Source organism: Ananas comosus, linkage group 7 (assembly GCF_001540865.1).
Source record: "Ananas comosus cultivar F153 linkage group 7, ASM154086v1, whole genome shotgun sequence".
Lineage (NCBI taxonomy): Eukaryota > Viridiplantae > Streptophyta > Magnoliopsida > Poales > Bromeliaceae > Ananas > Ananas comosus.
In genome coordinates this window covers 10,888,929-10,912,996 of record NC_033627.1, presented here as the reverse complement: position 1 = coordinate 10,912,996, position 24,068 = coordinate 10,888,929, and the positions used below count along the sequence as shown (strand labels likewise).

General features: G+C 34.9%; 1 protein-coding gene and 1 long non-coding RNA gene across 13 annotated transcripts; both read left to right on the top strand.

Annotated features, from left to right (window-relative positions):
* Positions 2,611-9,158, top strand: LOC109713098 (eukaryotic translation initiation factor 3 subunit J-like). Its single transcript, XM_020237060.1, has 6 exons — positions 2,611-2,958; positions 4,650-4,777; positions 6,464-6,621; positions 6,798-6,945; positions 7,042-7,201; positions 8,574-9,158. The coding sequence occupies exons 1-6, from the start codon at positions 2,946-2,948 to the stop codon at positions 8,663-8,665; spliced, it is 699 nt and encodes a 232-aa protein (XP_020092649.1). The 5' UTR covers positions 2,611-2,945; the 3' UTR covers positions 8,666-9,158.
* On the top strand, positions 10,763-22,765 carry LOC109712662. 12 transcript variants are annotated; one of them, XR_002216933.1, is made up of 7 exons: positions 10,763-11,344; positions 11,498-12,055; positions 15,362-16,397; positions 19,979-20,190; positions 20,426-20,493; positions 20,601-20,627; positions 22,368-22,765. It is a non-coding gene; the product is annotated as an uncharacterized LOC109712662 (long non-coding RNA). The 12 variants fall into 12 exon arrangements; XR_002216927.1 differs by having other exon boundaries at positions 11,438-12,055; XR_002216934.1 differs by having other exon boundaries at positions 10,763-11,377.

Genomic DNA, 24,068 nt, shown 5'->3' with positions numbered 1-24,068 from the left:
TTCTAATAAAAGTAATTTACAAGGATCCCACTTACTATTTTAGTTATACCTTACTAATTAGTAAAGACTATATTTGAAATCCAAACTAGTAAGATTCCTTGTGGAGTCGATACAAAGGATACAAGATAATGCCCTCTAAATCTTAAATCTTAGACATAATAGGTAAACAACAAACAACTGAGATTCTATTCTAAATGTATCTTGAGTCTTGCCAAACAGGTTGAGGCGGAGGAAAAAGGTATTCCAAAGTCGGGGGTCGGCAAGGACGAGAAAGAGGTCGGTGAGGACGAGAAGTCCTAGGCGGGGCCAGCGAGGCTGAGAAAGGGGTCAGCGTGATGACGGGTGAGCCGAGCGGTCGGAGTGGAGAAGAGAGCAAGGCCATAAAGAGCAGAGGAGTTGAGGAGAAAGAGGGCGTCAGCGGCGTATGAGTCCGGTGTAAGGAAGAAGGCGAAGGAGAGAGAGAAGAGGTGGCGTTTGTGGCTCCTGGGGTAAAAAGGGAGGAAAAAGGAATAGGGGTTTATATTTATTTTTTTTTAAGTTTTTTTTTTTTTTCAACAGATCTAAAGGCGGTTTTTTAAAAACCATCTCCAGACTGTTTCTGACATGACAACTTAGAGGCGGTTGTAAGAGGCGGTTGTAAGAACCGCCTCTATACAAACACCTCTAAGATTGCCTTTTCTTATAGTATATGATGCGAGGTTATGACCCCAAATTTTTATGGATTCGACTAAGATAGTAAATTTTCTTTTTATTATATATAGATATGTTATTATAATTTTTTAAGGGAAAGAGAGAAGTAAGAAAGAAATAAGATCGAGTAGGAAAGAAAAAGGAGGAGGGAGAAGAGAGAAAAAAGAGATAGCATCGGAGGAGGGAGAAGAGAGTGGTAAGAAAAGAATAAGATTGAGGAGGGGAACGGAAAGTGAAGTAAGAAAGGGATAAGATCGAGGAGGAGAGAAAAAGGAGAAAGGAGAGGCTACATCGGAGGAGGGGGGAGAGAGATAAGAAAGGAATAAAATCGAGAAGGGAGACGGAAGGGGAGGGGGGATAAAGAAAGAAAATGATAAGATCGAGAAGGGAAGAAAAAGGAGAGGAAAGAGGAGAGAAAGGGGAGGAATGAGAGGCTGCCATGTGGCTTTCAATAAACGTCAAATAATATATTTGTATATTTGTAGATACTATAGATGTATATATATATATATAGATAAATATATATATGTATAGATATAGTTAGTATTACCCATTATATTATTTTATTATTTTTTTACTTTTTTTTTGCCGTAATTGGCTTCCACTTAGGGTGGGCAAAATCAATTAGATTATTTTGTGTTGTGTAACTTAAGTTTAAACTGTATCTCTATTATGGCGAATCATACAGCAAAAGTGGCTTTTTACGGCCGAAAATAATTTTATCTTTCTCCATTTTCACCAAAACAAAATAAACCTAGACCTAGCTCTCTTGGAAACCCAAGCGAGTAAGGCCTATCTCAACTCCTAGGGTTGGGCTCCCTTTGAACCTAAGTTTATTTAGCTTTTAAAGGTTTTAAAATATATTTTTTAATTTTTTAATTTTTATCTTAAAATATTAAATTTTAAAATTTTGCTTAGATAGTTTTTTATATAAATATTTAATAAACTAAAGTAGTTTGTAGGATTTAATTCTAATAATAATTTTAAAAATTTGAGCAAAAAATTATAGGCGAATAAAAGTTTGAGGACCAAAGTGTCAGAACTATAATTTGAGAACCAATTGTGCAATTTACCCCTGTTGAACGGAAGAATCTCGACGCAGTCACTATGGGGACGGAAAACTCTAACACCCCGTTTGGAATAGGTACAAGAGGGAGGATAAGGGGATTATCCCCCCTCTTATACCCAAACACAATTTGGTGGGGGGGGGGGGGGGAACTTGTTCCACCCCAACCTGGTACAAGGCCCTTGTACCAAGATTGGGGTGGAACAAGGGGTGGAGCACTTGTTCCACCCTCCGCGGTAGAGAGAGAGAGAGAGAGAAATTTTAATTTAAATTAAATTTAAATTTAAAATTTAATTTCTAAATTTATAATTTAGTTTTTTAAAATTTAAATTTATAATTTAAATTATAAATTTTAATGTTTAAATTAAATTTGATATTTGTAATTTTAATTTTAAATTAATTTTTTAGATTAAAATTAAAATTTTATATTTTATATCTTTCAAATTTAAATTTGATCTTAAATTTAAAATTTTGATATTTAAATTTAAATTTTAAAATATAGTTTTAATTTTAATTTCAAAATTTAAAATTTAAAAGTTAAAATTTTTAATTTAAAATTATTAGTTTAAAATGTTAAATTCAATTATAGAGGTAAAATTATTATTTTCTATCTATAACTACCAACTATTTCATCTTATATTTAGATTTTCATCCAAACATAATTTTTCTAGTTACAGCCTATACTCATATTTTCATCCAAATAAAAAAATACTCTTATTCTTATGAAAATTCATTCTTGTATTTATTTTCGGTATAACTAGTTCTTACTTATACCCGAACCAAAACGGAGCCGTACTTGGGTGGGATGAGTCGGCGAGCCCTAACCATTTTCCCCGCACAACTTTACGCCGGTAGAAAAAAAAAAAAAAAAAAGAAAAAAAAAAGAAAAAAGCAAGAGAGGCGTATCTGAATTCTGAACCCAATCGCCGAATCTCCTCCCCCTTTCCCCCTCTGTCCAACTCTATCCAATCCCTAACCCTAACGACAAGCGATCCCTTCGTGCCCTAATCCCCTTCGATCGGTCCGCGGCGCTCCGCCGATTGTTCCGTGCCATCGGCGGCGTGCCATCGATCGCCGCCGCAAGAAAACGGCGGTGAATTTCTCTTCTTCTTCTTCCTCTTTCTGATCCAACATCCGGACTATCAAACGATTCCAAAAGAAGGGTTAGATCGGATCGGTAGAGCCAAGAATGGCGGATTGGGGTGAGTCCTCTTTATCTATGTTTTTTTATTCTTTTTTTTTTATTTTTATTTTTCTGTGCTTAATTGTTACCTTTTGTTGTGTAAGATTCAATCTTTATCAGCTTCAAATTAGATAAGTGTTTGGCTTTGAGAATGAACAGATCTACTATATGGTGAATCTCCTATGTGGCTTTACGTTTTTTGACTCGAATTCCGTTATCTGTTACATTTGAATTTATCTCATCTTCTTAAATATTGTGATCCCTCTATACTAAAACTGTTTGAGTCCATTTTCTTAAAATCTGCAAATGTAGTAGAATGATTTTGATAGGTGCGTGTTGTCTCATGAAGCATAAATAATTTGATAGGTTTTATCTCTACCCATATCAGTACTTGGATACGTAACAAAGAAATATAAGTGCAAGGAGAATGAGAGAATCCCTCAACTGCAGCCCCTTTTTTCGGAATAGCTATTCATTTTTGATTAACAGATCCGTGGTCTTTGTTGTGTGATTTTATTTATTTTATGCACCAAATTGGGATTTTCTGCAAACAAGCAATGGTCTCTCTTGCCTGATTTATTGTTGTGTTATTCTTTGATCTCTCTTGCACTTCTCGTTAATCTCTTCTCGCCTTCATATTCAATTTTTCACCTCAAATGTCACCGTCCGGGATCTTACTTCAAGAGCCCTGAATCGAGGCCTACCTGTTCCCTTCTTATTCCTTATTTCTATCCTGAGTACTTAGTTATTCTTCTGCTAGCCAGTGATCTGAGTAGTTAGGGTACCAACAGCCTTTGTTTCTTGGTATAGCAGTTGATGGCAGTTAAGGTGCCAAGAGATTCCATAATTAGCTTATGGAATCAAGAATTTAAGCGCCCATCGGCACGAGCCATATCTACTGTGCCGTATCGTGCTAACAAGATGTCGGCACGATACAGTCCCTGTGCTGAATAGTACAGCTCAAAATCCTCTATTCTTTAAATTAGTAAGTAGTTTTCTTAATAAAGTTCAAAAGATTTGATAAAGATATGTAATAAACAGTTAGAATATTTTGTTATTAAAGAAAATAAATATTTCATGTCATTATGTGTCGGCACATATGTATTTTTGTGACCAGCATGCATCGGCACTGCCCGACACTCACCGTATCGTACTGTGTCAACAAGTTTTTGGCATGATTCCGTGCTATTACATTTAAATCCTTGGGTGGAATAATTCAAATTTAAGAAGAAAAATCAAGGAGTTGCCGGTCATGGGTCTTACTTGCCTGTAGAATACAAAGAGAACTAGAAAGTCTGTTATTATTTATCACAACAATTCTTGAAGTATGAGCTTAACTTAGTGAATAATCGTAGGCTTTAAGAGCTGATGGATTTGGTCTACACATGTGATTCCATAGCTCTCTAACTCGATCACTTTCTTTTTCCTTGGTTTTTCGTTATATAACAATCATGTCAATCTCCCATTATATGTAAATATGAATTTATAATCAAATCTGATCTGCACAACCCACTGTAAATAGCTATTATAATTCTTCCCTTTGATATAAAAACTATGATCGAAAATTTTCATAGATGGTGGCATGATTGGTTCTGATTCTACATTATGGTTATAGGCTTAAAGAAATAGTTTTGAATGCTTTTCAATGTGTTCTTAGTGTCCTAATATTTGTTTGTCTGTGTCTTAATGATATGTTTATTTCTGTTTCAGACGAAGAAGATTTTGAGCCAACAGTACCTGTTGTTAAATTTGAACAGCCAAAAAGTAAGTGGGCTGATGAAGATGTAGAAGAGGAAGATGTTAAGGAGTCATGGGAAGATGAAGAAGAGGCCACGCAGGTGAAATTATCATAAGTTATTCTCGTAACATTTTTATCCCGTCCTCTTTATATGAGTTCTTTGGATATTAGGTTTTAATTTGGCATTCAAATGCCACGCAGGTGAAATTATCATAAGTTATTCTCGTAACATTTTTATCCCTCCCTCTTTATATGAGTTCTTTGGATATTAGGTTTTAATTTGGCATTCAAATGCCTCCTCCCCTTTCTAGGTGAAGCTTTCCACTTTAAGAAACAAGTTTCCTTTCCTTCCTTTCTTCCCAAAGTAATATATTGTATATACTATGCTCGTACAGAGTTGTTCGAATACAGCAAATCCTAGATAGTTTACCATGTCATTACTTAAACATTTGCTTTAATATCAATTTGCTTTTAATTGATGCGTATCGATCAGAACAACGGTTATTTTTTTGTAAGTTTTTTAGCATTTTTGAAATTTTCTAAATTCTAAGAGCAGGGTTAATTTTCATAGATATTGTGCTCTTGAAAAGTTATTAAAAAATAGAGCAAATCCTGAGTATGTCAGTACTTGAATGTTTCCTTTAATTTCAATTCTCTTTTAATTGATATGTATTGGTCAGAACAAGAGTCATTTTCTTTGTAAGTTTTCATTTTGGATTTTCTAGATTCAAAGAGGAGGTTCAAGGTTAAACAAAGGGATTATTTGAGTAATGGCATAAGTTCCCACTGATTTGAGGATGTTTGATGTCTTATTTTAGGTTTTGTATTGCCTTCGATGGGGGTTGAAAGCAGGTATACAAATATTAGGGGAAAAATTGGATACAAGAAAGAGCTCCTGTTTGTTTGGCTCTTTGTTGACACAAAAAGATAACAGCTGAACAGCAGATTATATTTTTCCTGTGCTTGATTTTGGTTGCTTTCTATCCAAAATCTGAATCAGATCTACAATGTAGTAGAACTTGGATTCAACAAAATTTGTAATCAGATATATAAGTGCTAGAACTTGGAATCAAACAAATATTGCCCTAGGACTTCAAACAGGGTTAACCAAGATTACTGTATAATAACTATTTTTATCTCAATCATGGCATCTACTTATTTAATTTACTAGGACATACCCGGTTTTTGTTCTGTAAAATTTTGTTGGTTCTTACTAAGGCTTAGTGCAAGTACTAAAAACTAGTAGTATCATGTGCACTAATCGTGTTCCTGTTGGTCTTTTCTTGTCCTGATATCTATTTTTTAGATCAGTGATTATAGGAATCTTCTAGCTTTGTTGTTGATGTTCTCATGTTAATACTGCAATGACTTGTTATTTGAATATAAAATCAAAATAAAAATTTGAAATTTGAATAAAAAATCAGAAGCAGATTTCAAGAAGCAGGTTTTAGCTGCTTCTGATTTTGAACCTCGAAAATTAGAAAACTGATTTTAAAAATTAGCATCAGATTTTGAAAACGACATTGCCAAATGCTCAATTTAGCGGAAAATCACTTTTGGACCCAAAATCACTTTTCAGAAGCTAGGGAAAACACCCACTTAATGTCCATCACATCATAAGGATAATTTTCATATCAGCAATTTCTGATATGGCAAGTTCTAATTGCCTTGTTTTTTCTCTCTTTTTGTGATGAACGTGAAGTTTAGCTGTCATGAGTTCCACAAGTTGAATTTTTTAAGTAGTGTTGGGTGGCTGTTTTGGCATCACTAATTTCTTTGGTTATAGGTGCCGAAATCAGAGGCCGTAGTCGAAAAGACTGTGTCAAAGCCTAGCGGTAAAGCCGCTACCAAAAAAGGAAAAGGAAAACAGCCTGAAACGAAGTCTATTGAAGTTGCAAATGAAGTTCACATAGATCCCATTGCAGAGAAACTTCGCCAGCAACGGTAAGATCTTTTCTTTTTTCTTTAATTTTTTTTTTTTTATTGTGTTGTCTTTTATTCTACTAAAGAGGCTTGAAGGTTACCATTCTTAATTAGCACCAATTTGGCTAACTGCAATTATATTGCTAGTTCTTAATATCTCTTTGCATCATCTGCTGATTATGAGTTGGTATCTTAAGGCTCGTGGAAGAAGCTGATTACAAGTCGACTGCAGAATTGTTTGCCAAGAGAGGTGATGAAAAATCTCTAGATAATTTTATCCCCAACTCAGAGAGCGACTTTTTGGAATATGCAGAGCTTCTCTCACATAAGATTCGGCACTACGAGGTTTGGCTAATTTTTAAGTTAATTTCTTAATTGCTGCTTATTATGCCAGAACCTCTTGTTTTAGGAGCTGATGTTTGTTCTGTTTCTTGTTGTTAGAAAAGCTTTCATTATCTAGGCCTTCTCAAAGCAGTCATAAGGCTCTCCATGACTTCGTTGAAAGCTGCAGATGCTAAGGACATAGCTTCCTCTGTAACAGCGATCGCCAATGAGAAACTCAAAGCGGAGAAGGAAGCTAACGCGGGCAAGAAAAAGCTGGGTAAGAATATAATGTGACATGCCTCCTTATAGGTCTGAATACAGAATCTGATACATATCACACAGCAACTGAAAAATATCTATATCAACGTTTCCTTTCTAGTAGAGGGATGTTGATATTGCATACTTAAGTGACAAAAGCTAACCTGATCTGCTCGAAACCTGACCTGACCTGACCCAGCCTGAGTTGAGAAGTCAACAACTTTTATCTGTGATAACTTTTAAACAACCCGAACCCGAAAGCAGTCCTAATTGGAACTCAAGATAAGATGATACTGGGAGCTTCTGAAATGACCAATGAACTTGAAAACTGATATTAAACAGAAATGACCTGAAAAATGATCAATCCAGGGGCTAGACCAATAAGCTTTTACAGCCCAAAATCTGAGACAATCTAAACCTGGAAATTGGAAACTGGATGTAAAAACGTGGAACGATCTAGATCTGAGCAACACAAAACCTAAGATTAGCATCAACTAAACACAAAACTTTTAAGCATTCAGTCTGCTTCGAGATTAGCATCAACTAATCACCTTGCAACTTAATAGAGTGAGTTGGAGGCACTGGTTTCTTTAAGTCAGCAGTAGATAGAAATTCTTTGACTGACCTTACATGTCTGTCCGGTCCGTTGCCCCTCTTGACATTTTTACAGCTTCCTTCTTTAAGTAAAAAAAAACAGAATTGAAGTCCTAGACCATATTTCAGTCTCGATCTGTCTGAGAATACCAGAATCTTACCACCAATCTTCATTGTAAGTGGAACCATAGTCTTAGAAACACAGATAAGACAGTTTCTTCGCAGACGTAGGCTAATAAAGCTTCATCTTATGTTACGTACCTAAAACCGCACGAGAAGAAAAACTAGATGGAAACCCAATGTAGACAATAAACGCAACATGGGGCACAATTTCTTTCAAATGAGTGACAAAAATAGGAAACCGGAAAGAAAACAAAATGAAGGTAAAAGTGTGGGTTCTCTGCTTCTTCCTCTTCCTTGGATACGTACAGAGAAGTGACAGGGAATGGCGTGACCCTCTTCGTTTTGATATTTTTCACTTGTTTCCTCCAATCATGATGAACAGACCATATGCGACATCTGTTTCAATCTCCTGTTAAATCCTGGCTGATCTTATTGCTAGTCTTATACTCCAAAAAGTGGAACTACAACAGAGATTGTGCTTCTGAAAGCATAGTTGCTCCACCCAACTAATATTATATGTTTGTCTATTTCAGTAGATGCATGTGTGGATTTAGAATCAGAAAATTATTTCACTGTTATTTATATCAGGAGTCTGGATAAGTTTAGAGATAAAAACCTGGATTCAAGCTGGATAATGACTTATTTCATGCCATCGATTATCTCAAACTCTGCAGGGCCGAAGAAGAAGCAGCTTCATGTTGATAAGGTAGATGATGACATAGTTGGGGGTGCCTATGATGCTTTGGATGACTATGATTTTATGTGAGCGGCTGAGATATATTTTTCTTCTCCCTGTATACCTTTTCAAACTGATAAAACAGAGATTGCGGCATCGTGCTATTGAGGAAGTCTGAGTGCTATTGCTGTTTGTTGATATTTCTCCGGCTTTTCTGAGAGTAGTTTTGGCAATCAACTTTAGAAAAGAGCATGTTGTGAATCTTGTCATGCGTCAGGTTGTTTGGGCTATTTCTCCTCGATTTTCCTTCCTTTTTTACCTTTTTTATTCCCTCTTGTGGCTGATGTTATTTGTAAACCCCATTGTTAGTTTTGTCTTATACACTTTTTTCCTGGCTTGATCATTTATGGCTAAATATGGAAGAGTGAGGTTTAGGTTTTTATTCAAGTTTTTTTGACAGATTCAGTTTCTCTAGTGTTGTGAACATTTTTCTGGCTAGCTGAAAACCTGAATTATTCAGTTTGCATTGCGTGCTCTTGATCCGAATATTTGATGTTGCATTAAACAGTGAAGAGTTATGATAGTGAGATGTTTACAGCTTATCTATTTTATTTGGTGACCATAACTTTATTACATAATTCCTTTTTAAAGTTAGTTTCGTAGTTTGATCTGTGCCCTATTTCGACGTACGTCGGAATAAGATACTTAATGATAACTTAATCGGTACGAGAATTTTCTTGTGTGGTTAATTTTGTGAAGGCCACCAAATATGTTATGCAATATTAGGGATGTGATTGCACTGTTCATTTTCCTTTGTCCTACATGTTTTGGTGTAAATGTAGAAGTTATATTGAATAAGAGATATATATGCAATCAAATAGGGTGTGTTAGTACGGGAATGGATGATGTCCAAATCCTTTGTGAGCAAATATTTACAGAAGCTGCTTATCTATAACATACATGAATTCTCAGTTTTGGAACAGGTGGCGAGCGTGGAGGCGCGGGCAGGGGCGAGCGCGGGGCGCGGGCAGGCGGGCGCGCGTGGCGGGGCGCCGCGTGGCGCGGGCANTTCTCTAGATTATGAGGTCAAGCATTGGCCTGGAGGGAGCTGTCATGCTAGTGGGGCGGCGAATAGCCAACCTTTCGAAAGAGTATTCATCAATTTTAAAGGAGACAATTTAATTACTTAAAATTCTTTAAATCAAGGGGAACTTCAAACACATTTGTTGCTCATTAATTGCAACTAGAAGTTCCAAATGAATTGATATCAAGAAAAAAAGGCATAACTATTTGTGCTATTTAATACATGCTACAAATCATAATTTAGAAGGAAGCTTAATCTTATTTCGTAAAATATGCACGAATTGACAAAGAAATGGATCAGTGAGGCATCAGAAGGTATAGACCTTCATAATCCATCATGAAATTTGTATATCTCTAGTATCTGAAACATTATAGAGATACGAACACAATGACCTATTCACCCCATCTGTTGATTATGGTCATGAAACGATCAAATAATTTATTACCTTACTAGAGCTCTGAGCAACCAAAGGATGTTGGAAAACTACTAATTTTAGGTCAATTTCCTATGTTAAACAAATTTCTTATGATCTCTTGGTTTTCTCCTAGCAAAGTGACACTAATCCGGTGATTCCCAAAATTTTTATGTGCATCTAGCTTTTTCCAATCAAGAGCGAAAGCAACACAAATGCTTTGATTCAATTGGAGGCTTTTTGCAAGTATTTGCACTAAATGCAAATCTCAACATCCTTATAGTCAATCAAATATTAAATACTTGATTATCACACACTTTGCTTCATTGAGGTCAATGTGTGCATTTTGCAGTATCCTTTCGCCATCCCATCAGATGAGGGTTTTATATTAACAAGAAAAAACACATAAGGATAAAACTTATCTCTCATTAGCAAGATAGTTTAGAATTGTTTCAGTAACATACTACACCATCAAGGTAATCTTCTATAAAACTATAATGAGGACAAGAACTTCTCCATCTCTTTATCTATACACCTATTCCTTCTATAATTCTAAAAGACACTTCAATAATTTTCGTTAGCGACAAGTACCAAGGTGTTTATCTATACAACTAATAAAAGTCGAACCCTCAACCCGCCACGCGTCGTCTTCCCAGCCACCCCTCCTCCTCCTCAGTTCTGCGGGGGCTCTCTCTCTCTCTCTGCTCGCGTGCCCCCGCGAGAGGGGACCCGCGCACATGGCAGGGCCCCCCCGGCTCTCTCCCTCCCTCTCCTCCTCCCTCCCCGGCTCCCTCCTCCTCTACTGTGGTCCTCCCTCCGATCCCTTCTCTCTTCGATCCGCCCCCTGTCGGGTGTTTGTCGGACCCTACCCTGACCTCCCCCTCTCCCTGTCCCCTCCCCTGCCTCTCTCTCTCCCTCTCTCTTTTTCTTCTCTCTCTTACTCCCGCGCCCCTCTCCCCGCCTCCTTCTCCTGTCGCCCCACAGGGCTCGCAGGCCCCCGCGCCCTCTCCCTAGTGCTCGTGTCCTGTTCGCGGGCGCGGGCGCAGGTGCGAGCGGGTGCGGGCGAGCGGGCTCGGACGCGGGCACGGGCGGCGCGCGGGAGGGAGCCGGGGCGCGAGCGGGTGCCCGGCGCGGGTCGGTCGCAGGGCCCCGGGCGCGGGTCGGACGCAGGGCACGGGCGCGGGTCGGACGCAGAGGGCAGCACGTGCGAGCGCGGCACGGGCGGGCAGCTCTCCCTTCCCCCCTTCCCCGACCCCTCTCTGGAGAAACATAAGTTAACAAACAACTGAGACTGATTGTTTTTAGTGTAATCCTTTCCTCAGTCTCTATCTCTTGCACTCCAAGTGTTTGTGAATTGCCTCTGCAGTGGTGAAGTAGCTGTGGTCTGAGCTTATTATCTGGAGGATTAATGCTTTATCTTTCATAGCTGAATCGGTGGCGTCAGCGATCATCGAGGCGTGCCCGGCGGCTGGCGGCATGTAGGAAAATCCTCCTAGATTTGGAGAAATTCAGAAGCTGGCTTATCAAAAACCTCGAAATTACTACGTAAATGGATCGATCGGGGATCGAGCACTTCCTTCGATCTCTTCTCCGCATTCGTTTGGGGCCTCGAAGGGAGCTTCACACGTAGAAGCGTTTGCTTATATACGGAGAGGTCGTGTTGGAGAAGAATGAAATCGCACGAGGAGAGAGAAAGGAGGTTTTCCTTTGCTGTTTCGTTTTTGTTCTGTAAATTTTGGGTTTAATGGCATTTTTTCTTGTGGGAGTTGCATACTTTGCTTCTTAATTTAGGGAAAGCTTGTTGGGTTTTGCTCTAGGGGTTTTGTGCAGTACGCGTTGCTGGTAAAGATGGGGAGTTTATATGTGTTTTATTTAATGTTGTAGCAGTTGCAGCAATGTGTGGGAGATTGAGAAAGATTTGATGATGGAGAATGCAGATGAAGCAAGGGATGATCAGGGATCGGGTTGGTTTGAAGTGAAAAAGGTATTATTGTTTCTGATTAAATCTTTTACTTTTATTTAACTCTTTTCCTTGGAGTTTCTCTTTTGCTTCCTACTTACAAAGTGTAGCAGATTTTCTTATTCTCTACTGGAAAAAACTGCATGCTTTTACCTAAGCAGTCATCTACCTAAGCTTCTTTGGGAGCTTTGTAAAATAATATTGCACAATTTCCCTCAGTTTTTCCCTTTCTTTTTCCTCTTTTTTACATTGTTTTTCCAGATTTGGTTCACTGTCGATTTTTCATGCTGGTTCCTGATCCACTAAATTTTTAAATGAGCATGATTTGTTTGCTGCTGTAAATTCTGAATTTTTCCAAAGGAATTACGTGTTTTGCTATGCCCTTATCTACCTGAGCCTCTTTGGGGGTCCTACGAAAGAGCTTTATTTTTCCCTCTCGTTTTTCCTTTTTTTAAACGCTTCCTCTCTTTTTCCCTTTTTTTTTTCCATCGTTTTTTTAGGTTTGGTTTATTGCCTGTTCTCAACCCTGGTTTCTGGTGCATTTAATTTTTGAGGTTACCATGATTAATTTGCTGCTACAAATTCTAAATTTTTCCTAATAAAATTCGTGTCTTTTACTATGCACTTATCTACCTAAGCCTCTTTGGGGATCGGAAACATATTTTCCAAATAACTCCAGACTCCCAAAAAATCACTACGAGTGGCCCCTCTTTCAAAGTTACAAAAAAATTTGCCGTAAACTCTAATGTAAAATATAAAGGTCCAGTTGCAAATAATTTACTTATTAAGTATGAGGATCAAGTTCACTCATTCTCGAGCGGATTATTTGGAGAAACATCACCGGCACAAAATTCAAGGTATAATAACTTTGTAACTCCCTTATTCCTTGAATAGTTTATGCTCGCTATATTTTAATATTTGAATGTTTAATAAAGCTAGACCTACATATCATATGGAGCCTTCTGATAAAGTTCCGCTTTCAAAGAGAGGATGTCTTAGGTAATATCAATTCCAATTTTGCCTTCATGTGATACAGAATACATCAACAAAGTTCGGAATTCCATCGGCCATCCTGCATTCAGCTCAATTTAACTTAGCAATATGTTTAATTCAGCATATTAACTTTAGTTTTTCTGTGGATAATGTGCTGCTGCTATTCAGTTCCTTCAATTTCCTTGCTTTTAGTCCAGAGCTTATATTTTTCAAAGTGTCTATTTACTTCTTTTGTCCTATGCTATGATGACCTTCCCCTTGAATGTTAATTACTTGCTATAATAGAGGACGCGCCAGGCCTTCTTGGATGATGATAGTGTCATTTTTTATCCACTTCTCTGCTGGTAGTAGGGGGACTTTGGATGGCCTTTTCCCTAGGCAACCGGTTCCTCTTATTTGGACTAAGAATGCTTTCGATATACATGTCGGTTGTGACTCAATCTCCGGTGCTAAGTGGACAGGTTTTGGCGCCAATCTAATAATGTTTGATGATCGGGGGAGTCTGAGCAAAATATATTATACTTATTTCACTACTCGGTTTTTGTTACCTCGCTTCTATATGTATATATTAATGGTTTTTTCCCGTCTTCCATAGGCTCATTCGTGTATTAGGTGGTGTTCTATGCTTTTTGCTCTAATTTCTAAAGTCGGGGTTTCGTCATAAGTTTTGCGCATTTTTTCGTTTTTCCCCAAAAGTGTTATCTTACTTATACCTTGAGTTTTCATGTTGCTATTGGTGCCTTTTATCATCTGCGGCTTTGGCTTTGCCTCTTTTGTTCCATGCTATGATGACTTGCCCTTTCAATGTCGGATGGTTGCGACAATTAAGGGATAATTAAGAGTTGAACTGTTGCCAAAAAAGAGGGCGCCTCGGGTTTTCTTGGCTGGTGATAGGGCACTTTGGATGTAACCGGTTGCACTTATTTACTCTTGAGGATATTTTGAGTGGCATGCGGGTTCTAACCGAGCAGTTCTAATCCGGCATTCTTTTGTGCCAAGCGGATAAATATCCTATGGCCTGAGGAGTCTGAGCAAATTATATCGATCTTAGTTTGCAATCTGTTCTTCATTTTGCATTTACCTTTTTTTATATTGGATTTTGGGTGTATTTTATATGAACTTTCTTTTTTCCCAAGACTTCGCCTCTGCCTCTTAGGTTTCGCACTATGATGGCCTACCCCTCGAAAACCCTGGAGCTTTATTGCAGGTTATGGAATTCAGATCAGATTTGGGAATTCTAAACTTTTATATGCATCAAATAGTTTGGCGCAATTTAGAATTCCAAATTCAGATTTCCAAATTCAGATTTCCAAATTCTAAACTTTACTACTTATCATTTGTGGCCCTTAATGTTGTGATTTATGATGTAGCACTCCGCTTGCATGATGGTTTTGCATGTGATGACGTTCCTTGGGTTTTACTTTTATGTCTGCATAGTTTGGAAATAATTGTACTATATAGATTAGTAGAATTCTTATTAATCGGTTCACAGTCGTGTTTTTTTAAAAATGTTTTGTTTTCATCTCTTGCAAGATGGTACCTTTATATTTCATTTCATTTGCTTACTCTAATTACCAGTGAGATGCAGGAAGTCTCTTTACGCTAGACATTTTACATATTTTCCTTTACCTTACAGATTGAGAAAAAAAAATTATGTTGCTTCTTTGTCTGTTACCATGCTGGAATTAATTGCCCTGTTTTGGCTCTATTGTGGTTTACATTTACACTCTCTATACTTTTTTTCCTATTTCGATGATTGATAGGTAGTTTTATGTAGTTTTTACCGATTTTTGCTTACTCAAATGTAAGGTCTTGATATTACAAAGAGCTCTATTATGAGACTATTTTTTATATATTCTATTTATATTTTCTGCTTTTTGCTCTTGCATTGTGTGGAAATCATTGTAGTATATAGATTAGTAAAGTTTTTATTAATCGGCTCGCAGTTGTTCTTTTTTAAAAAAGGTTTTGTTTATGCCTCTTGCAAGATGGTACCTTGATATTTCATTTTATTTGTTTACTCTGAGTTCGACTGAGTTAAAGAAAGTCTCTCTACACTACACATTTTATACTTTTTTCCTTTACCTTACATATTGAGAGGAAAAGATATGTTGCTTCTTTGTTTGTTGCCATGGTGAAACTAATTGTCCTCTTTCGATGCTGTTGTAGTTTACATTTACACTTTCTACACTTTTTTGCATTTTATATATTAATTAGCAATATTATACATTTATTAGAAACTAATTAATAAAAAATTAGAAAAATTTTTGATTTGTTAAGAATATAATTATGGTTATATGCTGTGGAATCCGCAAGTCTCTTTTTTGGTTTCTGCAGGTTCCCAATATCTTCCTGCTGGCTGTCGGCTCTTTGTTGTTCTTCATAGCTGTGTCCTGTGTAGTTTATAATAATGTTTTGTCCTTTGCGGGGGGTACTTTTCTTTCGCCTCTTTTTGTCCCATACTATGATTACCTTTCCTTGAATGTTAGATGGCTGGGACAATTGAGCTTTCGCCTGTTGTTGTCCCATACTACGCTGACCTTCCCTTGAATGTGAAATAATTGCGATAATGGAGAGGGGCCCGGGCCTTCTTGGCTGATGGTTAGAGCACTTTGGATGGCCTGTATCATAGGCAACCGATTGCTACTTCATTTATTTGAAATTTAAGTTGATGCCTTTGTTTTAAATTAAGAAACTTCTATATACTCAATGCATGAGGTGGCTTGGATTTGCCGATGGTAGTTGGTACAACAATGTGCTGATATTTAGTTGTACTGAAAATTACGATTTCTACCTTTCGGGCAAAATAACCCTTGGGCAATCAACTGTGATTTAGTGTTCTGATATTGTTCAAATTTTTGTGTACACATGTGATTCTAACCTACTGATTCAAAATTTGCCAACAATTCTCTTATTTGCATTCTTTACCTGATCGGTTGTGGATTACTTGTGCGAAAGCAGTTTTACAGATGCTTCTTTGTATCCAAATCTGGTATTCGTACCTTTGTTTGGGATTAAATGTAGTAGCTTTGGATAGAGTTAGTTTTAGAGATAATTGATTGTACTCAAATATGCTATTCCTGTCTTTGTTTGGGATTGAATGTGGTAGCTTTGCATGGACTCGACTGCTTCGATACATTGTTGTTTTACTAATGCTGCTTCGATACATTGCTGTTTTACTAATACTACTTTGTTCCCTTTATTCCTTTTTGTTTCTTGCTATTTCCTATCTCTTTTTTGAGGCGATGATGATAAGTAGAGGAAAACGTGGAAAATGATGGCTTCGAACAAGCGGAAGTTTGGACGGTCTATTCATAGGCAACCACTTTCTAATGTTCTTATACTTGGTCTTTGCACACATGTTCCTCCTACGGTAATGTATTCCTCCTATTACTTTCCTATGCTTATGAGCATTTTTTGAGCCTTCCTTTTTGTTTTTTCGTGAAGACTACTTAAAATTTTTTTTTTTTTCCGAGACATTATGTTAGAATTAAGAAGAATAGCAGAATATATTTGTGGTTAATACTAATTTCTCTAATGTATTTACTAGGCGATGCTGATAGATGAAAGAAATCTCACTTCGAATGTCCTCTTGGTCGATAGGAGTGCACACTCAAATATGTCTTTCATCTTAGCCTCAAACAAAAAAATTCAATTGGTTCATATTTATTTAGCTTCTTCTGTGAGTTTTTTCTCCCCCCCCTCCTGATTAAATATGCCATTCATCTGAGCCTATTTATTTAGCTTCTTCTGTGAGTTTTTTTCCCTCCCCCAAGGTGGTAACTACTATATAAGGCTACTTCATACTTTGTTCGATTTTAAATTTGCACTGCGCAAATCACTTTGTAAATTATTTCCAACTCCATTCATCAAGGTTATTTCCTTGGTTTTCATAATTATATTCTTAACAAATCAAAATTTTTTCTAATTTTTTATTAATTAGTTTCTGATAAATGTATATAACATTGCTAATTAATATTATAATTGATATTATAATTGACTTATTTAGTTACACACTAACCGCTTGAGCTCTTAAATTAATATATATATATATATATAGAGTCCGGCTACTATGTTATTAATAGCACGAAGTACTTTGGTGCTACCAAGTTTTCCGCTGTTAGATCTACCTTTTTGATCATTTTCACCTGTTAGATCATACTATTTAACCAATCACCCACTCAACCCTAGTCTTAGAGGGCCCACATCATCCTAACCACACATCTCTGAATCCATTGGCCAAAAACTTGGTAGCACTAATGACTTTGTGCTATTAATAGTATAGTAGCCTAGTTATATATATATATATATATATATATATATATATATATATATATATAGGCTAAATTACAGAAAATCCTCCTGTAATAACCCCTTTTTTTACTTTTCCCTCCTGACATTTAAAAACCTATACTTTGCCCCTTTGTAAAATAAAAAATGTGCACTTCACCCCCTACCGTTAGGGTTCTGTTGTAAAATATTTTTTTATACCGAAAATACCCTTCTGCCCTCTTCTTTGTTGCTTCGCCACCCTCCGACTCGCCGCCTCGTCGCCGCATCGCCGCCTAGCCGTCCTCCACTGTCTCGCCCTCGCCCATATCCCCTTCACCCTCCTCCGCCGCCTCGCCTTCGCCCTCGTTGCCCTTGCCTACCTCTCCATCAACACCCACCTCGATTTCCTTCCTACTATCGTCGAAATCGAGGGGCCGCGAGGGTGCAGGAGGAGAATGGGAGCAGATGGAGAAGAAAATGGAAAAAAATCGCGGCCGATTGGGGTGGGAATCGCGGCCGATCGAAAGGGCGGCTGAGGAAGATGAAGAAGAAGACGAAAATGGCGAGGGGTAAAATGATCATTTTACACACCGTAACCCTCCTGTGAATATTTTTATTTTACAAGGAGCAAAGTGTAACTTTTTAAATGTCAGGGGGGAGAAAGTGAAAAAGCGGGTTATTAGAGGAGGTTTTTTATAATTTAGCCATATATATATATATATATATATATATTATCCATGAAATTTTTTGACTTTTTTATTTATTTTTCTTAAAAAATTAAAAATAGAAATAGTTTTTAATATTTTAAATTATTTTAAATATATTTTTAGAGTTTAATTCTGTTAGTGAACTATTAGAAACGACCGTTATCTCTATAAAATTATTATTTTGCTCTTTCAAATATACTTTTCTACTGCACAATTTTTTTAGGAAAAACTTCAAATACCCCCATTGTGGTTCCACTCTTTCTCATTTCAGTACCCTGTGGTTTAAAGTGTATCAAGTTAGTACCCTGTTGTTTTGCACTTTCTCATTTTAGTATCCTATGGTTTAAAGTGTATCAAGTTAGTACCCTGTGGTTTCGCACTTTCTCACTTTAGTACTCTGTGGTTTAATATTTTATTAAGAGAAAAATAAAACCACAGAGTACTAACTTGCTACAAAAATAAAACCACAGGGTACTAATTTGATACAAAAATAAAACCATAGAGTACTAACTTGATGCACTTTAAACCACAGGGTACTGAAGTGAGAAAGTGTGAAACCACAGGATACTAACTTGATACACTTTAAACCACAAGACATTAAAATGAAAAAGTGCGAAACCACAAGGGGGGTTTTTGAAGCTTTCCATTTTTTTTATTTATTCTTAAGTTAGGAGTAAAAAATGTAAATGAAAAAATGTAAATGAAATATATATATATATATATATATATATATATATATATATATATATATATAGAGTCCGGCTACTATGTTATTAATAGCACGAAGTACTTTGGTGCTACCAAGTTTTCCGCTGTTAGATCTACCTTTTTGATCATTTTCACCTGTTAGATCATACTATTTAACCAATCACCCACTCAACCCTAGGGGGGCCATAATATCCTAACCGCACATCTCTTAATCCAATGGCCAAAAACTTGGTAGCACTATAGATATATATACCCAATTTTGGATTTTTCATGATAAGTTTAAATTTTAAATTTAATTTTGGAATTTAAAAGTTGAAATTTAGAATTTAACATCAAATTTAAATTTAAAAATATCAAATTAAAATTTAAAATTATAATTTTAGTTTTGAAATAATAAATTATAAATATTTAAGTTTTAAATATTCAAATTGTAAAATTTAAATTGAAAATTGAAAATTTATTATAAAAGGCGGGAGAGAGAGGAAGATGGTTGATATAGCATGGTGAGAATTAGGAATAGCTATTCTCACCCTAAAAAATTAGAGTTTGGGCATGTTTGGGGGCTTTAATATTAATGTTCTTGGCGGGCTCACCTGTGGATTCTTTTGTAAAAGGAGAAAATGTTGTTCACATGAATGAATCTGTTTTCGTTTTCATACATGGGAACCTTAGAATCTAATTAATTACTTTCATGATCATATATTTATATATATGTATGCGCGCGCGCGCACACACACACATAAACAGTACACATGTTTCAAAATTATAAGTAATGATATATATGTTCGGAAATTTAATGATAAAAGCCAAGAAGTAAACACAGTAAATTAGAAGTAACGATATACATGCTTGAAAATTTAAGATAAAAAAAAACTTGGTCAAATGCTCGCTCAAATAGTAAAAGCATCTTCATTCTTTTTATAGCATAGCTAAAACTTTTTTCCCCCTTTTAGTAGGATTTTATGTATTTTTTCCAACTTTGTCAAAGGAAGGTTGTATTTCATAAACTAATTAAGGAAGAATCATAGCAAACAATAGTATGAATCATATTATAACCGCGTATGGGAAAAGAGGAGGAGGCAGCTGAGGATAGGCAAAACTGTCCATAAGCATAGTGTAGTAGCAGGAACAGCAGGAAACCGCAAGGAGAGAAAGTGTGCAGGGGAAAAAAACGCAGCAATGACATAACATAGTTTGGCGAACAGTAGATTACCATTAATCTATTTGCTTTTTTTGAATTACAATCTTGATTATTTACGTTATGTAGGCGCGGTCACACCCGAGCGGGAGCAGGCGCGAGCGAGCAGGAGTGGGAGCAGGCGCGGGCGCGGGGCAGGTGCGGACTCGGCGCGCGCGCAGGAGCGTGGGGGAAGGAGTTTGGCGGAGATATATTTTTTTTCCCCTTCTCTCTCTTTACATATAGAGAAGAGGATTTTAGAGTTTTTTTTAATTTTAATTTAATTTTGACTTTAATTTAAGGTATTTAAATTTAGATATTTAATTTGTAATTATAGATTTTGAATTAGAAATGAAATTAAAATATAAATTCAATCAAGCATTCTGAATTTGATATATAAATTAAAATTTTGAATTGCTTATAAGTTTAAATTTGAATCAAATCAAAATTTAGTTTTATATTTGAATTGTCCACTCAATTTTACATTTTATTTTTTTTTGGAAAAATATATTTAAAATTTTTGCGATTTTTATGCAGGCCTTATTGGTGATTCTCCCGTCATACTTGCCAAACCTCAAACTTTTATGAATGCAAGTGGTGAATCTGTAAGTAAATGTCTGTAACCGATCTAAATTATGTATAAATATCTAAAGCAATTCTTATGATAGTTCTATTCCAGTTTTATGATATAAATTAGAACTTTTTCATGTAGGTTGATTTGCTGGTTTCATATTACAAGGTATCATAATTGTATATTTTTCCTTAATTACTAAAACTAAATTTTAAAATTTTTCTGTTTTAAATTTTACATTTTACTTTCGGGTTGTAGATTTTAAATTTTATATTCAAATTATAAAGTTTAAAATTTTAAACATTATTATATATATTAATTTACTAAATATATCATGGAATGTCAAATTATCTAGCTAAATTCCTAAAAATTCAAAATTACAGCGAGTTATTCGATGCATACAAAAGTTTATAATTAGAAAGATTAGGAATCAACAAAACTCTAACTAAAATCATATATTCAAAATTAACAAATTGAATTAAGATAAAATATATTTTTTTAAATTTAAATGTTCAAAATGTTAATTTCAAATTTTAGGATTTAAACAAAAGGGCGTTAAAAATTTTTAATTTTAAATAAATTGCATAAATTTCCCGCCGCGAAGCGCGGGCCTACACTAGTTAAAGATAATGTATGGACGCATGACATGCCTTTCATTTAATTGGTGTTATTAAGTTTATATTGGATCTGGCTAGTTGATTTTGTTTAAGATTATTATTTTTGTAGAAAAGAATTGGTTTTATTAAGTTTGGTAGTTTTTTTTTTTTTTTTTTTTTTTTTTTTTTTTTTTTTTTTTTTTTTTTTTTTTTTTTTTTTTTTTTTTTTACAATAAATTACACTTTTGGTCATCAAATTATAAGGTGCATGGTATTTTAATCCATGAATTTTAATTCATTGTAATTTTTAGTTCGAACTATAGGGTGCCAACTTATTTCCTCGAACCTTAATTAGTTATAATTTTTGGCTTGAATTATAATCATGCGATACTTCTGTCCTCAAACTTATCAAATTGTCATCGAATTTTAATTTGTCGTAATTTCTGGCTCGAATTATAAGCATGCGATATTTTAGTCCTTAAGCTTTTTAAGTTGTTGTAATTAAGTTCTAATATAACTTTTGTTGAATAAATATTGATGAATTGTTAATATGAAAGTAATGAAGTATTTTAATTATCGTTGTATCATTAAATAGGATACCGTTCCAGTTAAGAAAATTCAAGGAAAATGTCATATGTCTTATAGTTCGAGCCAAAAATTATTACTAGTTAACGTTTAAGGATTAAAGTATCATGCGTGTTATAATTCCAGCAATAAATTGCAATAAATTAAAATTTAAGAACTAAAGTACCATGCTCTTTATAGTTTGAGAAAAGAAAGTGTAATTTAAATTATGATAAAAATTATAGAATTTATTTAAACTATGGACTATTTTGAAAAGCAATACAACTTTTGAAAATTTTGATCTTACTATCAAATTTTTTAATTTATTTGATTTGAGTTAGTCAACAATACTGTAACTTTAAAAATTAAGTTATTTATTTTAATGAATTTTAAAGTTGCAAGAATTGCATGAAGCATACTAAACCTAAAAAGATAAACGATATATCTAAATTTTAAAGTCAAAATATCGTTAAGTAAATTTAAATCAAACAAATGAAAAAGTTGGATAGTAAAATAAAACTTTTGAAAAGTTTGAGTAGCCAACTAAAAATAGTTTATCTTACATTATTGAATTTGAATAGGCTTTGATTTAAAGATTTATCTACAAAATAAAAATAATATATTTTATAAAATCAATCTTAAGATTAGAAAAAATAGGATTAAAATATTCAAAACATATTTTAAAAATAAGATAATAAAAGTATATTATTAGTGTCAATTGATCTCGTTTTCTCTCTGGATTGAGAAGAGCGGTGATCCGCCATTATTGGAGAGCTCAAAGCATGGGATTGATCTCGTTCGAAGCTAGGAAATGTTGAGGAGCTTTAAGAGTAAGCTCTAAGAGGTTGAAGGCGACCCTCTCCTCTGGTTTTTTTTTTCATGTTTGGAGTAGAGAGATGAGCTGATAATTTTAGAATTTAGATTTTAAAGTTTACCCAATAGAAAATTTTGGGGTTTTTGGGGTTCTAACATTGGTAGAACCATTTTTAGGATTTTTTCTTCGAGTTTTGAGAGATCAAATTATTGGTAGAACATTTTAAGTTGTTGTATCTGACTTGTCGTGTTTTATGTCTCGTTTTATAAAATGTGATACCTAAAATGTCTCGTTTTATAAAATGTGATACCTAAAATTTGACATCATTTCAACTAAGAGTTATCATACCATTCTTATTAAACTTTTGACTATCTGATGTGACTGAATGAGATTGATCATTATATAGCATAATAAAATTTTAGAGTGAGCTGGTCCCATTATAAGATTATCGAACGTATGTTTGAGTAGGTCTAGTATGCTATTTGGAGCATGGAGGCCTTCGTACTTTTAAATTATTTTTTATGATGAAACTTTCGAATCGACGATCGATTCCGTTAGATTTAATATTGAGTACTTGAAGTATTTAGAAAATAAATTTTATAGTTTTTCGATATCATTTACCTAGCAATCGAAAGAGTTTAAAATAAACGGCTGAAAATAAAAATCTCATAAAACGTAGTGATATAATACTAAAATTTTTTATCAGAGATATTGATCATGCAGCAAATAGTATAAAGAATTTTCTGTCAAAATTTTATCTGATTTGAATACTTTTATACCATTAAACTTGCAAATAATATACATCAACCATTAAAAATTATTAATTTTGAATTTTTTTAATTGCTAGATAAATGATATCGAAAAATCGTAAAATTTATTTTCTAGATACGTTCAATACGTTAGATCAAGTCTAACAAAATCGATCGTCGATTCGAAAGCTTCAAAATCGAAAACGATTTAGGAGCATGAAAACCTCTGTGCTCCTACCAGCACGCAACACCTATTCGGCACGTTCTGTCAAATTTTGACTAGTGAAAGCTGCCCCCCATTGAATTTGTGTTATTTTGATTGCCAAGCCAATCGTTTCGCTGTTTCACTACATCACATTTTGAGAACGAAAAAAACGTGCCACCCCGCCTCACAGAATTAATATCAATGCTACATATAAATTTTACATTTTTTTTTTCATCTAAAAATTATTATTTTATACTTGTGACAGCAACTTTTTTTTTATTTTTACAATGATTTATTTGGATTTTTGTAAATTCTAAAATTGAAAGTGTAACATCTACATTTTCCTTCTAGAGTGTGTATGTAGAATTTTTTAACTATTAATTAAACTGTCCCAATAGGAGGATTATATATGTATAGTTCGGCTACAATATATGATCAGTAGTACTAAGTACTCGATATTATCAAATTTTCTGTCATTAGTTCTATCCATTTGGCTATTTCGATCTGTTAGATCATATTGTTCTACCAACCGCCGACTAAACTCTAGGGGACCATTTCATTCTAACCATACATTCCTTGTCCAAGAACCGAAAATCTAATAGAACCAATAATTTAGTGCTATTAATAGTATTATAGCTTAATTTTTTCTTATATATATATATAGAGAGAGAGAGAGAGAGA